The sequence below is a fragment of the Hyperolius riggenbachi genome, chromosome 1 (assembly GCF_040937935.1).
Source record: "Hyperolius riggenbachi isolate aHypRig1 chromosome 1, aHypRig1.pri, whole genome shotgun sequence".
Lineage (NCBI taxonomy): Eukaryota > Metazoa > Chordata > Amphibia > Anura > Hyperoliidae > Hyperolius > Hyperolius riggenbachi.
In genome coordinates this window covers 341,612,472-341,627,380 of record NC_090646.1, presented here as the reverse complement: position 1 = coordinate 341,627,380, position 14,909 = coordinate 341,612,472, and the positions used below count along the sequence as shown (strand labels likewise).

The 14,909-nt window shown below is 44.9% G+C and overlaps 1 protein-coding gene across 5 annotated transcripts in view; it reads right to left on the bottom strand.

The window, feature by feature from the left end:
* The window catches only part of PWWP3A (PWWP domain containing 3A, DNA repair factor), a 60,155-nt gene extending 45,516 nt beyond the window's left edge, over nucleotides 1-14,639 (bottom strand). The window contains exons 1-4 of one of the 5 annotated variants that reach the window (XM_068233998.1): nucleotides 14,444-14,638; nucleotides 13,686-13,751; nucleotides 10,693-10,785; nucleotides 3,500-3,573 (exon numbers count right to left, since the gene is read on the bottom strand). In XM_068233998.1, the coding sequence (XP_068090099.1) occupies nucleotides 3,500-3,573; nucleotides 10,693-10,746 (128 nt within the window). In that variant the 5' untranslated portion in view covers nucleotides 10,747-10,785; nucleotides 13,686-13,751; nucleotides 14,444-14,638. Of the gene's footprint in view, nucleotides 1-3,469; nucleotides 3,576-10,692; nucleotides 10,786-13,685; nucleotides 13,752-14,235; nucleotides 14,380-14,443 lie in introns of those variants that run through there. The other 4 variants (XM_068233999.1, XM_068234000.1, XM_068234001.1 and 1 more) reach the window with 4 other exon arrangements.
* Between the last annotated feature and the right edge of the window lie 270 nt (nucleotides 14,640-14,909).

The window sequence follows — 14,909 nt, the reverse complement described above, 5'->3', positions numbered from 1 at the left end:
TCACTGTCCACGTTTGGATTTCACAGATTTTGTATATAGTATATGCAGAGATAGATGCTCCTGACAGCTCATGGCAGGCTCCATGTTTGTGAAGCCAAATGTGTCCTCATGTCCTGCCTGCTTCTGATCACAGATAAGCTCGTTCTTGAACAACACGGTGTGCAGTGAATATTAATGAACCATGTGGCTAGGAACAATAGCTGACTCCTGCAGTGTAGTCTGCCCGAGCTGCGGCTTGCGTCTTTATGGGTCTATAACAGACTTTAAGATAAGCACACATCAAAGGTAACTGAAATGTTTATCTTCACTAATGGCTTTTGAGCTTCCTTCTAAACTGTTTAACACAGGAGAATAGAGGTTTAAATTAGCTTCTGCAGCCTGACAGTTACTCTTTAAATTTTGTATGTTTCTATTCCAATAAAACAGATTAAGCTTTGAAGGTGGGGCGAATCACTTTTCTTTTACTACAGTTTAAGTCCCATGGTGTCCGGGACTATTTGATCTGCACACCTGACCATCTGAGATTGATGGATGCCAAGTGAGTGCGACTCCATAACAAATACCGCTGTTGATTCCTGACACCAAGGAGGCTGCACTATGGCGGAAGAAGGCCACGATGAAAGGGACATAGATATTTAAATTGGCTGTTTTCCATCGGGTCCTCTAATTAGTATATGCTCAGTGATTGGTTGCTTTTTTGTATATATGTTGGTATGTTTGTATGCCATTTTGGAACTAGGCAGCATGAAGATGGGCAATATCCCAAAACAGTGAACTGTCCTGCCTTATAGTTCTTTTTAAATTTTGTATGTTTCTATTCCAATAAAAACAGATTAAGCTTTGAAGGTGGTGCGGATCACTCTTTTCTTTTAGACCTGTGAGTAAGTGCAGCTGAGATACCGCTATACGCAGAGGTACAGCGCAGCCGACTTTTGAATCCGTCCTGGAGAGGTAACAAATGAGCTACTGCGGGCGATCTTATATGCATATTGGAACCCTGGTGGTGTTTATTTTTTGAACCTTTTCGGAGTACTGTGACAAGTTGGTGTATGGAGGAGACTATTTATTTTTAGATCTTAGTCTTGATAAATACAGGTGGAACTATTCTTTGACCACAGTGACTGTGGAGCTAGTGAGCTCATTTTTTTTGCAAATCCCTCCCTTTTTTATATGCATATTTTTTATTGATCTATACAAGCACACCGCATGACTCCCATGAATGTGTGTGGAGTGTGATTTTAATGTGGGTAAGGAATGTGAGCATTGTCTCTTTTTGAACATTTAAAAATAAAGTTGTTATATTGCATTATATATCACCAGCGCTCCTTTTTTAATATGGATTTGTATAGTACACTAAATACCCAGGTCCCAGTCAAACTACATAAGTATACGTGAGTAAGCCTGGTATAGTAAACCCAGTGAACCAGCTTATTTCAGCACAGCACCCGGAGTTTCAGCTGGTAACCACACAAATTCGTTTAAAATTTTTTTTTTAAAAAAATATAGTAATTCGGGCCGCCGACAATAGCTTGGGCCCTTGTGTGTTCCCCTGAGCTGCTACAACTCGGAGGAGTCAGGGCTCGTTTCCACTAGAGCGAATCTGCATGCGTTTCCTGCATGCAGATTCGCTCAAACAATACTAGTGGATGGCGTCGTTTCCACTTGTCAGGAATTCTGTGCGGCTCGCTCTGCAGAAAAAAATCTGCACAGCACAGCCGTCAGAATTCGCACGCCACACGCGAATTGTCGGTCATGTAACTAAATAGGAAAACCGCAAGCACTTGAGTCTTGCGGTTTTCCCGGCGTTTCCGCGCGCGATTTCGTTAAAAAACCCATGTCAATGCTTGCCGGCATGGACATGTTAAAATCGCGTTGTTAAAATTGCGACCGATTCCGCGTGAAAATCCGCATGAAAACGTCAACGAATCCGCAACCGCATGCGGACTCGTTGACGCGTTTTCCGCGAGCAAATCGCGCCTCACAAGTGGAAACGTACCCTAATAGTAATCAGCACGAGCCAAGAGTTTGTGCAGGAGCTCTCGCTGTGGCCCTCTATGAGAATAAATAGATTCAAACCAGGATATAATAGAACTTCTTATATATTTTTTTTTTCTTCTGCCTGAATTCTGCCATTTAGAAGCAAGATCCACGTGGGAGCTTACAGCAGCAGAATGGAGGGAAGGCTAGGGGCAAAATAAGGGGTCGCACAGTTTCTGTGAATCTTTGAGACTCTGCAACGATGCAGAACTGGTAAAGGGCAACTGAAGCAAGAGGGATATGGAAGCTGCCATATGTATTTCCTTTTAAGCAATACCAGTTGCCTGGCTATCCTGCTAATCCTCTAATACTTTTAGCCATAAACCCTGAGCAAGCATGCAGCAGATCAGGTGTTTGACATTATTGTCAGATCTGAAAGAGAACCCGAGGTGGGTTTGAAGAATATTCTCTGCATACAGAGGCTGGATCTGCCTATAGAGCCCAGCCTCTGTTGCTATCCTAAACCCCCCTAAGGTCCCCCTGCACTCTGCAATCCCTCATAAATCAAAGCCATGCTGCTGACAAATAGCTTGTCAGAGCTGGCTGTGTTATCTCTATAGTGTCAGTCTGCTGCTCTCCCCGCCTCCTGCAGAACTCTGGTCCCCGCCTGTATCCCTTCCCTCCCTGCTGATTGGAGGGAAGGGACGGGGGCAGGGACCGGAGCTATGCAGGAGGCGGGGGAGCAGCTGAGACTGACACTACAGATGTAAACACAGCCTCACAGCATGGCTGTGATTTATGAGGGATTGCAGAGTGCAGGGGGACCTTAGTGGGGTTTAGGATAGCAACAGAGGTTGGGCTGTATAGGCAGATCCAGCCTCTGCATGCAGATAACATTCTTTAAACACACCTCGGGTTCTCTTGAAAGATTAGCTTCATGCTTCTTTCTGGCATTATTCAGAAACTACTGCATCCTAATAGACCAGCAGGACTGCCAGGCAACTGGTATTGTATAAAAGGAAATAAATATGTCAGTCTCCATATATCTCTCACTTCAGTTGTCCTTTAAGTTTCCCATCACAGGTATATTAATTACTTAAATTGACATTTATTGCGTTAAATATCACATTAATTTGCAATGCACTGTATCACCTTACAGCCCGAGAATTTGTGGGAAATGGAGGCTTTTTGCCAGGAAGAATGGGTAGCTTCACCATCTGAGGAGATAAAGAGCCTCATTCAAACCTATCACAAAAGGCTCCAAGCTGTCATTGATGTTAAAGGGGAAATCCATGATATGAAGGAACTTGGGAATGTAAATTTTATATCAGGATCATTTAGGCAGTTTGTGTAGAGATTATGATTTAAAAAAAAAGAGTAAACACAGTTTGACAATAAATGGCTTCAGCCAACCACTAGAGTGACAGAAAAGTTTGTGTGTTACTATACATGAAGATGGTTAAGAAATCATAAATTATGCCAGGGTATGTACATTTATGAGCACAACTGTATACATATTTACTGTTCATTTGCTTCAAATATTTCTACTTCCAAAGCTTCATCTCCGGGTTCTGGATGATCATATTTTCTTAAGATCTATATTGAAGAAAAAACACAATATTACTTCTCAGAGATATAGTTTACTTAGAAAATAAACAGTAAGGTTTAGGCCCAATGTGTAAATAGTAAAATTCTACTCCAAGTGGATGTTTCACTATCCAAACTGCTCCTCACTAGACCTTTGTATAATATCTCAATTGCTATATTCCCAGTCTTCGGTATGCGGCACCTTCCATGCACCAATGTTGACAGTACAGTAAATATATAAAAGTAGACTACTCACCAGGAGATGATCTACAGACACGACTATTTGTATACTGACCCAGCTCCATGAGGAATCGCATACATATGTCACAAGGGGGCTGATGTACTAAACTCCGGTAAAGTTGCTGTGCGCACGGAGCGCACAGCAGTTTTACCATTACTAGCGCAGGGGGAGCAACAGCCGTGAAAGGAATGGCTAGGCTCTATAAGCAGGGGTCTTCAACCAGCGGTCCGCGGCCTACTGCCAGATGTGTTGAGCTGGTTTGCACAGTAGCAGAGGAACGTGTGCATCAAACACCAAGTAAAAACCTGATATATCTGGCTTTGCAAATTTGGCCTAATTGGCTTAATCACGAGGCAATGCTCATGCAAATTAGCATTTGCTTTCGCATGCCATAATATGCAGGGTCTAAAACTAATTGCCGCAAAACTTGTGCCCTGCTGAGCTGGTTTTCGCCCGTCTGACTACACAGTGCACAGCAGCGTCCATGAACTCTGCAGGATGCTATAGAGAGAAGCAGAGCGGTTTGCAGCTATTGTTACTGCTGCCATCTAGTGTCTGTAATTTGAAATGCATAATACTTTGTCTGCACAGACACCAGGCGGCAGAAGTGAGGATGACTGGAAAAGCTCTGGTCTCTTACCAGCCAGAGTTCCATCTGCAGGGAGGTGAGCAGCTTGTGCAGGAAGAATAGGAAGGAGACTTAAGGTGCGTACACACATGCGACTATAGTCGTTTGTAACGATCGTTCCCCGATCTTTACCAACGACGATCGTTACAAAAAACAAACCACCGACTATTAAGGCAAACAACGAACGAGCCAAATCGCTACAAAAGAAAGTTCTGTCTCGGCGGATTTTAACCAACGACGATCGTTTGCAAAAGTAGTACATCGTTGGAAACGGTCGTTCGTACTAGGCTTGACATGCGCATTTCACAATTTCTCCGTGAAACTTCTCATTTTTATGCGCAGGCGCAATAGTTGCTTTACGTGATGTAACGTTTGTTCTAACGATAAGTTTGTTACACACCTTTTAAAACTATCTTTACATAGGTCGTTATTTCGTCAATTAAAAGTTCGTTCGTCGTTCTCAACGAACGATCGTTGTCGCATGTGTGTACGTAGCATTAGGCAAGAGTAAAAGTGAGTGTGGGGAGGAGGAAACCACTGCTCCCATTGATTTCCTGGGTCCCGTGCACGATCTGCGCTGGCCAGCGGAACCCCCTTTACCTCTGCTATTTTTCCAGGGACCCGGTGGGCAATCAGGAAAGCGGAGCAACGCTTTGTGGTGTAACATCATGGGGAGAGTAAAAAAAAAAAAAAAAAAATGTAAAGTGGACCTGAACTTTTGCAGAACGTAAACAGTAGAAATGCACCCTGTATGTATATAGAGCGTTTAACCTGTAGGATTCCCCCCATCTGGACCCGAATATGACCGCTGCAAAAAACAGATAGATAGATAGAGTTTAGCCTGTCGAATCCCTCCTCGTTTGTCTCTAATCACAAGTTGTAATTTGATCTCTCCCCGTGTCACCTGACTGCCATGGCAGATAAGCTCATTTGAAAGGACGGGATGTTAACAATATAGCCATTGGGTTCCCAACTGCTTTAGAGCTAAGTGTTTCTGCCTTACTGTTACTGCTTTTTTTTGTCTGGATTTTGACTACTGTCTGCCTGCAACGACCTCTGCCCGGATTTTGACTATTCTCTGCCGGCCGTCTGCACCGACCTCTGCTTGGGTTTTGACTACTCTCTGCCGCCTGCACCAACCTCTGCCTGGGTTTTGACTACTCTCTGTCTGCCGCCTGCACCAACCTCTGCCTGGGTTTTGACTACTCTCTGTCTGCCGCCTGCACCAACCTCTGCTTGGTTTTTGACTACTCTCTGCCTGCCGCCTAAGACTGAGAGCAAAGGGAAAAAAGTCCAAAAGGAATCGCGCTTCTATTGCCTTGAATGTGATGTTGCCCTCTATGCCATTCCCGGTTTCAAAATATACCACACGTGGAAGGGGTATTAGGGATATATGCACATATTGTATAGTCTAATGCCTTATTTGTACAGTTTCACTATTTTTTAAGTTTATTCATAAACTTCGTTATTTCAACAATGTTGTGTTCTTGTCTTATTATACGCCGGTTGTCTACAAAACCTTTATTCTGACATATTTGGGCGAGTTATGACTTAAGAATTGAAGGCCTAAAATTCTTAAAAAAAATAAAATAAAAAATTGACTGCTTTTAGACCATAAATCCAGACAGAAATGCACCGCCAGGGAAGTTAAATAAAGCTGGCTATTACAATATTTTTTGCCCAATTAGACATTTAATACAACAAACACTTCTAATTGGGGGGGGGGGGGGAAGTGGTTTCCTACTACAATCATCCCACCATAAAACCTATGGATGGGCACAAAGTACGGCATATGCAGAGAGCCGATGATGCGTGGCTCTGCTCTCTGTGCATGAGCGGCTCCGTGCTACTGTGCAGGTGCAAACCCACTGACCCCTACGCAGTATGGCCGCAGGATGGGGAAGTCTCTGAAGCATTCAAAGGCTTCCCCCTACTGACGTAAGCATCTAACTTTTTTCTTTGGATTACTGATCTACTCAATATACTAAGCAGACAGATGTCCACTGCTGAAGAGCCAGCTAAAACTACTTTCATCCCTGTTGTGCAGCCTGTACACCACCCCAAAGACAGCATTTCAAGCGTTTAACTGCAATAACTGATAATTAAAGAGATATCATATACCATACTCACATATAAATATGGATCAAAATTATTTTGGACAAAAAGAGAGCCTCTCATATGTAATCTCAGTTTATATTTGGATCAGTGCTAAGTAATGCATAGTGAAAGTGAAAGGTTGTACCCCCATCACTAGTCTGCAGCCACTGTCATCCCCAATACTACATAGTGCAGGCTACACATGACGGAGTATCTACTCATAACCCTAAAGCTACGTACACACATACAACAACGATCGTTCCGTTTTGAATGACAAACTAACTATTAATTGACGAAAGAACGACCTAAGTAAAGTTAGCTTTTAAAGGTGTGTAACGATCTTATCGTTAGAACGAACGTTACATCACGTAAAGCAACTATTGCGCTTGCGCATAAAAATGAAAAGTTCCATGGAGAAATAGTGAAATGCGCATGTCAAGCCTAGTACGAACAACCGTTTGCAACGATGTACTACTTTTGCAAATGATTGTCGTTGGAAAAAATCCGCCAAGCTAGATCGTTAGTTTTGAACGATCAAGCTCGTCCATCGTTAGACTTAATGGTCGTTGGCTGCTTTTTTCAAACGATCGTCGTTTGAAATGATCGGGGAACGATTGTTTCAAACAACTATAGTTGCATGTGTGTACACACCTTAACTCCCAGGAGGAGGTAGTAACAGGGTTCCCATACCTATACAGAGTATTAACTATCATGGAACGTGCTGGAGAAGGGCTGCTAGAGCCATCTGTCCAGTGTTCCAGTCACAAGGAACCACTCTTCAGCTTCTGTCTCCCAATGAGTTTCCTTTGGGTCCCAGCCACAGAGTTTTCAGATTCCCCACCTTGCTGATGATTTATATTGACTTACATTGGTCCCTATCTCTATTTCCAATATCTGAGATTCAGGCCAGTGGGAGGAGTCGAAAACAGAGAAGGACTGAAAAGACGCTGAGGCTGAGATCCAGAGTAATACGGTTAGATATTACACTTGTCAACTGTAACCACTCTGGTGATAGGCCCAGTGTGGCAGCACCGTGTTAGTAGGAGCAACTGTGATGGAGATTCAGGAAGGACTGGGACTACTTGACTTCAGGAGTAAAGCAAAATAAAGAAGGGTGATGGGGAAGGAGGAGAGCTGAAAGAAATAAGTGGGGCCACAAGTATCAAGTATAGCATGACAAAGTTCTAGTGCCCCATATTTCAGTACTCACCAGTACACTTACTGCTTTTCAGCACCCTGTTGTGTCTGAACTTCCCACAAAACATGTTATGCTGGGAATACACCATACAATTTTCTGTTACATTAATGCTGGGCATACACAGACCTGGTTTTCTTATCAATCGAGCCGCTGATGGCTCGATTGATAATTTTGACGCGTCCGATCACCCGCCGGATCGATTCCGCGATCGATACCGGCAGGCAAAACGGTAGGATAAAACGAAATGCAGATGAGAAGTGCCCGTGGGGACGAGCGGGAATCGATCCGGGCGGCCGCGGGGACGAGCCGGAATCGAGGCAGCGGCTCGAATCTGCTGGAGAAACGGTCCGTGTATTCCCAGCATTACCTGCCAGATAGATAAAGTTCAACATGTTGGAAATGTATCTATCTTACCATCTATCGGCCGAGCAATTAGGCATTGTTCTACTCAGCAGGAGATAAACAGAAGACAATGCACCAGAGATAATGACCATTCTCTCCAGAAAATAATCTAATTATGCATTCTAACAGAAAATTGTATGGTGTATTCCCAACATAACAGCTTTCTAGTAAACCCCACAGTATGCTCTCAGCTTTGTAATACTTGCTAACTACTGACGGAGGCGGGTATCACCTCTGACAGAGATTGTGGCCACATAGGGGTGCTGGCAGACATTGGGGGCAATTTATGACTGCTAGAAATAGTCAATAAGATGCTCATAATTCTGACTTGTGGGCAAAATAAAAGCAAATAGTGTGCAGCATGGAATTGCGTATCAGATTTGTTTGCATCTCATTGACAATCTGTATAATGGAGTATAATTTACAAAGCTGCAGATCCTCACGTTCTCCTTTAAATCAGCACATTAACCATTCCAGCAAATGTTTATTTGCAAAGCGTGACCATTTTTTCCACAAAGTTGATGTTACACTTTAAAGCACCCCCTGATCTGAGAGGGATATGGAGGCTGACATTTATTTTCTTTTAACAGCCCTGCACAAGTTGTCTTATTTGAGACAACTTGTGCCAGGGCAGCAGGAAAGTCTAAACTATGCTGCCAGACACAACCACGCAGAGTGGGCAGTGACCTGTCAAGATGACTGGATTGGCTTCTCCTTCACCCACGGCAGTGGCGCTGAACTTCAGATAGGTCTTCTGGTTCCCGATCACATGACACAGAGTCCCGATCACATGACACAGGAAACTGTGTCAATGTTACAGCGCCACTTGGTGGTGCAAGAGACTCTTCCATCACCTCTCTTGCACCACCGCGTGGTGCTGTAATGCATCATCTCCTGGATCCCGATCCTATGGCCCATCATATCCTGTGATCAGAAACCAGGTGACATGTCAGGATTACATCCAGGGCTGTGGAGTAGGAGTTGGAGTCGAGGCAATTTTTGGGTACCTGGAGTCGGGGGGAAAAATGCAGAGACTCCTAATGAACTTAAACTGTAAATAAAAGAGAAAATATGATAAAATGCTCTATTTCTCAGATAATAGTCATCACAAATAACTTACATACCGTATTTGCCGGCGTATAAGTCACTCCGGAATACAAGACGCAACCAGGTTTAGATGGCAAAAACCAGGGAACATACGGTATATAAAATGGTCTCCTCCTGTATCCCCATGTGTCCTCCATGTCTCACGTTTCTCCATGTTTCCTCCCGTCTCCACCATGGGTCCTCCTGTGTTCCCTCCCTCCCCCTTGTGTCTCCTGAAGTCCAAAGGTAGGTTCGCACACCAGCTTTTCAGATAAGCCAAAGACAGTTTTATTCCATCATAATGCCCTGCGTGGCCCCGAAACAATTGTCATGCATAGTGTTGACACATTATGATGGAATAAAACTATCTTTGGCTTATCTGAAAAGCTGGTGTGCGAACCTACCTTTGGACTTTTGGAATATTATCTGATGTTGCTTTGCATCAAAGGTTCAGCACCCACATACAGTACGGAAAGGTGTGCCGCTCCTGACTCTACAATTCCCTTTTGTCTCCTGGTCCTCCTGTGTGCCCCCCCCCCCCCCCCCCCACATTTAGCAGCTACTTATCTATCCATGCGCCCGCAAGGATTGCAGACATCCGTCTCCCCTGCACTTCCTGCTCTAGAGAGCGTCTTGAACTGATGACGCGATCAGTTCAAGCCAGTCACTAGAGCGAGAAGTGCAGGGGAGACGGATGTCTGCAATCCTTGCGGGTGCATGGATAGATAAAAGGCTGCTACAGCTTCCCTATCCCTATACAATTCCCAATACAAATTATTCCCCGCTATACTCCTACAGACCACTATTATCTACAGTATAAATATATGACCAAAAGGAGGGGTTCTTATACTTAATTGTACTATAATTCTACCAGTGCACACCTAATTGGTATTTAACTCAAAAAGTCATAGCTCGCCAGGTTGGGGAAGGCACGCTTACCCAGTGACACGAAAAATGCAGCCCTGCAGCCAAATAAAGTTTTATTTTATGTGGCTGCTAAGAGGTTAAATAATGCAAAATTGCCCAGTTGTCCTGCTAAAAATCTGCCTCTAATACTTTTATCCATAGACCCTGATCAAGCATGCAGATCAGGTGCTCTGACCGAAGTATGATAGGATTAGCCAAATGCTTGTTTCAGGTGCAGTGTTCTCCCCAGGCTCTTTTAGCCGGGTGCTCCACCCGGCTAGATTTGGTGACCACCCGGCTGTCATCGGCTCACCTCCTCACCTCCTCCTATGCTGTAAGCAGAGTTGCCCTGCATTTTCATCTCGTCCCACCCGGCTGTTTTTTCATGCCACCCGGCTACCATTTCATGCCACCCGGCTGGAAAAAAATTCTGGGGAGAACACTGAGGTGTGTGACTCGGACACTACTGATGTCAAAGAGATCAAACCAGAGTTAGCAGGACAGGCATTGAATAAAATAAATGTCAGCCTCCATATTCCTATCAATTCAGGTGTCCATCTTGTAACTCACCTTTCCTGGCCAGAAGCGGCTCTTCCACTTGCAGAAAATATACTCTGAATCCATAGCTTCTCATCATGTAATCATGTAGTTTTCTTGCAAGGCCTTGAAAATTAAATGAATATTAAACTGATTGTGCATTAAGAAATCAATCTATTTTATAAATCTCTAAATTTTATAAAGTGGAAGTCCAGACAAATCTTTATTCTTTTCTGATAGTCAGGGGAGAACTAGAACCTTTGCCAGGTTTCAATTACTGCATACTACACCACAATAAAAAGGTACATACACACGTCTGATTTTTCCAAACGACCGCCAAGCGGATCCGTGAAAACCAGCCTTATCAGCCAAATGGCCGTTTGTATACACGCCCGATTTAACGTCCAAACGACCAGTCCGAACAAACGGTCGTTTGGAAAAATCAGACATGTATGTACCTTAACTCTTGCCCTGGTCAACATGGTAGTTCAGACATGAAAGCAGGAGGAAATACATGTCCCTTACAGGGAAAAGGCCCCTAAACGCATTAAAATGTAACTTTTATTGAGTCAGATAAGGAGCAGCAAAACACACACTCTCACACAGACAATGTTATACAGGATGTGTCAAAATAAGGGCACTTATACGACAATATGAATGGTAAATCACCAGGAAGGGTACTATGGTGAGGCTCAATATCTCAAGATAAATACTGAGATACTGATCATCAGGCTGGGATATATGGGTAAGCCAGACCTGCATGGTGTAAATACACCAGCCCACCAAACAGTACTTGACCCTACACTCACAAATGACTGGTAGTACAGTGAGGTGGGGAACTTAGATAGATATGCTCCATATTTTTATCTGACTCATTAATAGTTAAATTTTAACACATTTAGAGGTCTTTTCCCTGTAGGGAACACATATTTGCTATTTTCCCCCTAAGTGAATACAGGAGGGTCAGAAAGATGGAGAGAAGTGCATCACCGATGACACAGGTAAGTTAGCCCTCTTTGCCATGGCTCCTGCTCAATCAAATGACGGGGCAGATTTGACGTGTTCCAAGGCAATTAAGGGACAAGAAAAGCAAGCTCACACATTACTGCTCAAGGTAAGAGCCGGTTTTCATTTGAGCGGATGCAAAACGGGAAAGGTATGGGCAACACGGTGGCATAGTGGTTAGGTGGCGAAGGGTAAACGCATCCGCTTGGTGGATAAGCTCTGTCCATTCAACATCTTAGAGCCATCTTCTCAGTCCTGTTCCTTTTCCTTTCAGTTCTGTCGCTGATGATTGCTCCGCTCGGTCCATGGTACACAGCCTGGAGGCTGGTAGGGGTATGGGGTTCCCCATAGAAGACAATATACAAATTCTCCCTAGCAATAGGAAGAATGTTCATTGGTCAACCATGAAACAAAAATAATACTCATATTACTGAGGATTCCCATTGGTCTTTTGCAACCCTACAGGGATCCCCATGCTCGATTGATAAGAAAGAAGCTCGCCGTGTATGCCCAGCATTAAACACACCTCCAAAACCACTGGAATGCAGCGATGTGTAGCTTGGCATTACACTGGGAATACACCATGAGATTTTTTTGGCAGATAGATGGTTCAACAGATTAAAGATACATTAAGATCGTCTTCCTGCGCTGAGCAGAGCTTAAAGGGAAGGTTCAGGGACTAGCTAAAAAAAATAAAAATCCATTTCCACTTACCTGGGGCTTCCTCCAGCCCGTGGCAGGCAGGAGGTGCCCTCGGCACCGCTCCGCAGGCTCCCGGTGGTCTCCGGTGGCCGACCCGACCTGGCCAGGCCGGGCCTCTTCTGCGCTCCATGGTGCGTTCCACGCCGGCGCGCTGACGTCATCGGACGTCCTCCGGGCTGTACTGCGCAGGCTCAGTAGTTCTGAGACTGCGCAGTACAACCCGGAGGACGTCCGATGACGTCAGCGCGCCGGCGTGGAACGCACCATGGAGCGCAGAAGAGGCCCGACCTGGCCGCCGGCCTGGCCAGGTCGGCCACCGGAGACCACCGGGAGCCTGCGGAGCGGCGCCGAGGGCACCTCCTGCCTGCCACGGGCTGGAGGAAGCCCCAGGTAAGTGGAAATGGATTTTTATTTTTTTTAGCTAGTCCCTGAACCTTCCCTTTAAAAAAGCATCCTAACTGGTATTTTTCTTAACAAGTGGGAACCGGCCCTAAATGTAAATAGAGGAAGGGCAGCTGAGAAATCTTGCTGGATATCTCCTACAGGAGCTATTGAAGTTGGATTCTTATGTCAAAGAACATAGCAAACAACTAGTTTGAGGAAATAAAAGTATCTATACATCTAGCAATGATGGGCAGATTCAACCAAGAGACTACTCTCTCTCTAATCCAGTCTGATTAGAGAGATCTGTCAGCTGCCCATACAACACAGGCCTATACCCGATCACAGCAGGAGGGCTCTTTTCTGTGACCCAGTGACAGGCTGTGGGCCTGTTCACACTGCACGCGTTTCCAGCCGCGTTTTGGAAACGTGTGCAGGTGGCCGATACGCACGACATCAGACATTGCATAGAGTGCAATGTCTGATGTTCACACTGTGTGCGGTCCGGGAACGCATACTGCACGCAGATTTTGCTAAAACGCGTGGCTGTCCCATTCACTTTTCAGTGATGGGATCAGCCACGCAACGCACACAAACGCGGATGGCCATGCGTTCGTACGCGTTGCGGTCCGAATGCGTTCCGCACGCATGGCCATCCGCATTTGTGATCTGAACAGGCCCTATGTGAGTATGTAGATGCCGACAGGTCCCTGAGAAGAGGCACGCCCCCTGGGATGAAAACAGTAAAACAGGTAAGAAAGAAGCAACAAGTGCCAAAAAGTTAAACGATACCAAGGTCACATAATGAAAATAAAGTAGTGAACAAAATAGAATTGCAGCAATAATAAAATATAAAAACGAATCAAGAGCGGGGAAAAAACTGGAGCAAATAGTATGCAGAAACAAGCACCATTCACAAAGTGAGAGAAATGGCTTACCCCTGAATACTTAGAACGAGTGCCTAGTCCACCTGATGCGTGTTACAGTGCAACTGCTGCTTCGTTCTAGCACAAATGACAGACATAAAGTCATGCAAACACATTGCACATACTTTTAAAAATACTACACAAAAAAACCTACAATGCCCACTTCCAACATTTCAGCATGCCCATCAAAATAGTATAAAAAAAAACTACTGAGCATGTGCAAAGCCATGCATGCCATAAATTAACCCCATAATACCGATCAGCAGAACTAACCTTGCAACCCGAGTTAGCTGCCTGCCTGGGTCCTGGTGTGCAATGTCCACTATCCAAGTGGACATAGAGTTAGAATAAAAAGTTGTCAGAGCAAAGCGAGGACCAAGCGGGCAAGGGGACACTGATTCTACTAAAAGGGAGAATATCACTTTTAAATGTATGCTGTTTGACAATGTATGCTGATTTGTTGGTAAACCCAACCCACATAGCATGTTATGTCCACACTAAGGAAGTGCATGCAAACAAAAAAACCCATCCCTTACACATCACTCAAACGAAAACAACCTACTGTAATAATACATTAATGCCCCAACATAGTTCATGCAGTATCTCCTAGGCGAGCCCGTGAGAACGTGCAATGTACTGGCTGTACATAGATAAGCTGCAGAAAGTAATGTGACCCGCCCATAACTACGACTTGCCCAACAGCACGCAATCACTGGGGCATCGCAATCGCAACAGATGCCGTAAGTCGTCCCAGGCAGAGACCCACTAACCTACTCCTTCGAAACTGCTTTCGCGCCCACCAGCGTAAACACCCGATACCGTAAAAACCACGGCGTTTGTTGGGCGGAGTCATGCTGGACTTCCCAATTAGATGGCCAATGACGGTGCTGTATTCACTGTTGACGAAGAAGGGAAGGCCGCCTCCCCTGAATTGTTGATAAATACAGACGGAAGCGCAGAGTTGCTGTGCGCGGCAGGAGCTGTATGTGGATGTTTGGCTCACTGACTGCTGCAGATAGGAAGTTCGGATCTTTTCAATGATCCGGATGATTCGAATCGGATCATTGAAGAGATCCGGATCTTTGATCCGAATCTCGGATCATTTTGCTACCGAAGCATTCGGGGGTGAAAATGAATAGCAGGACAGGTCTTTCCCTGCTGTGGCCAGGAGAAGGGGAGGGGGGTGGACAGACAGAGAAGGGGAGAAGATGGACAGAGGGCAGGGAGTGGACAGAG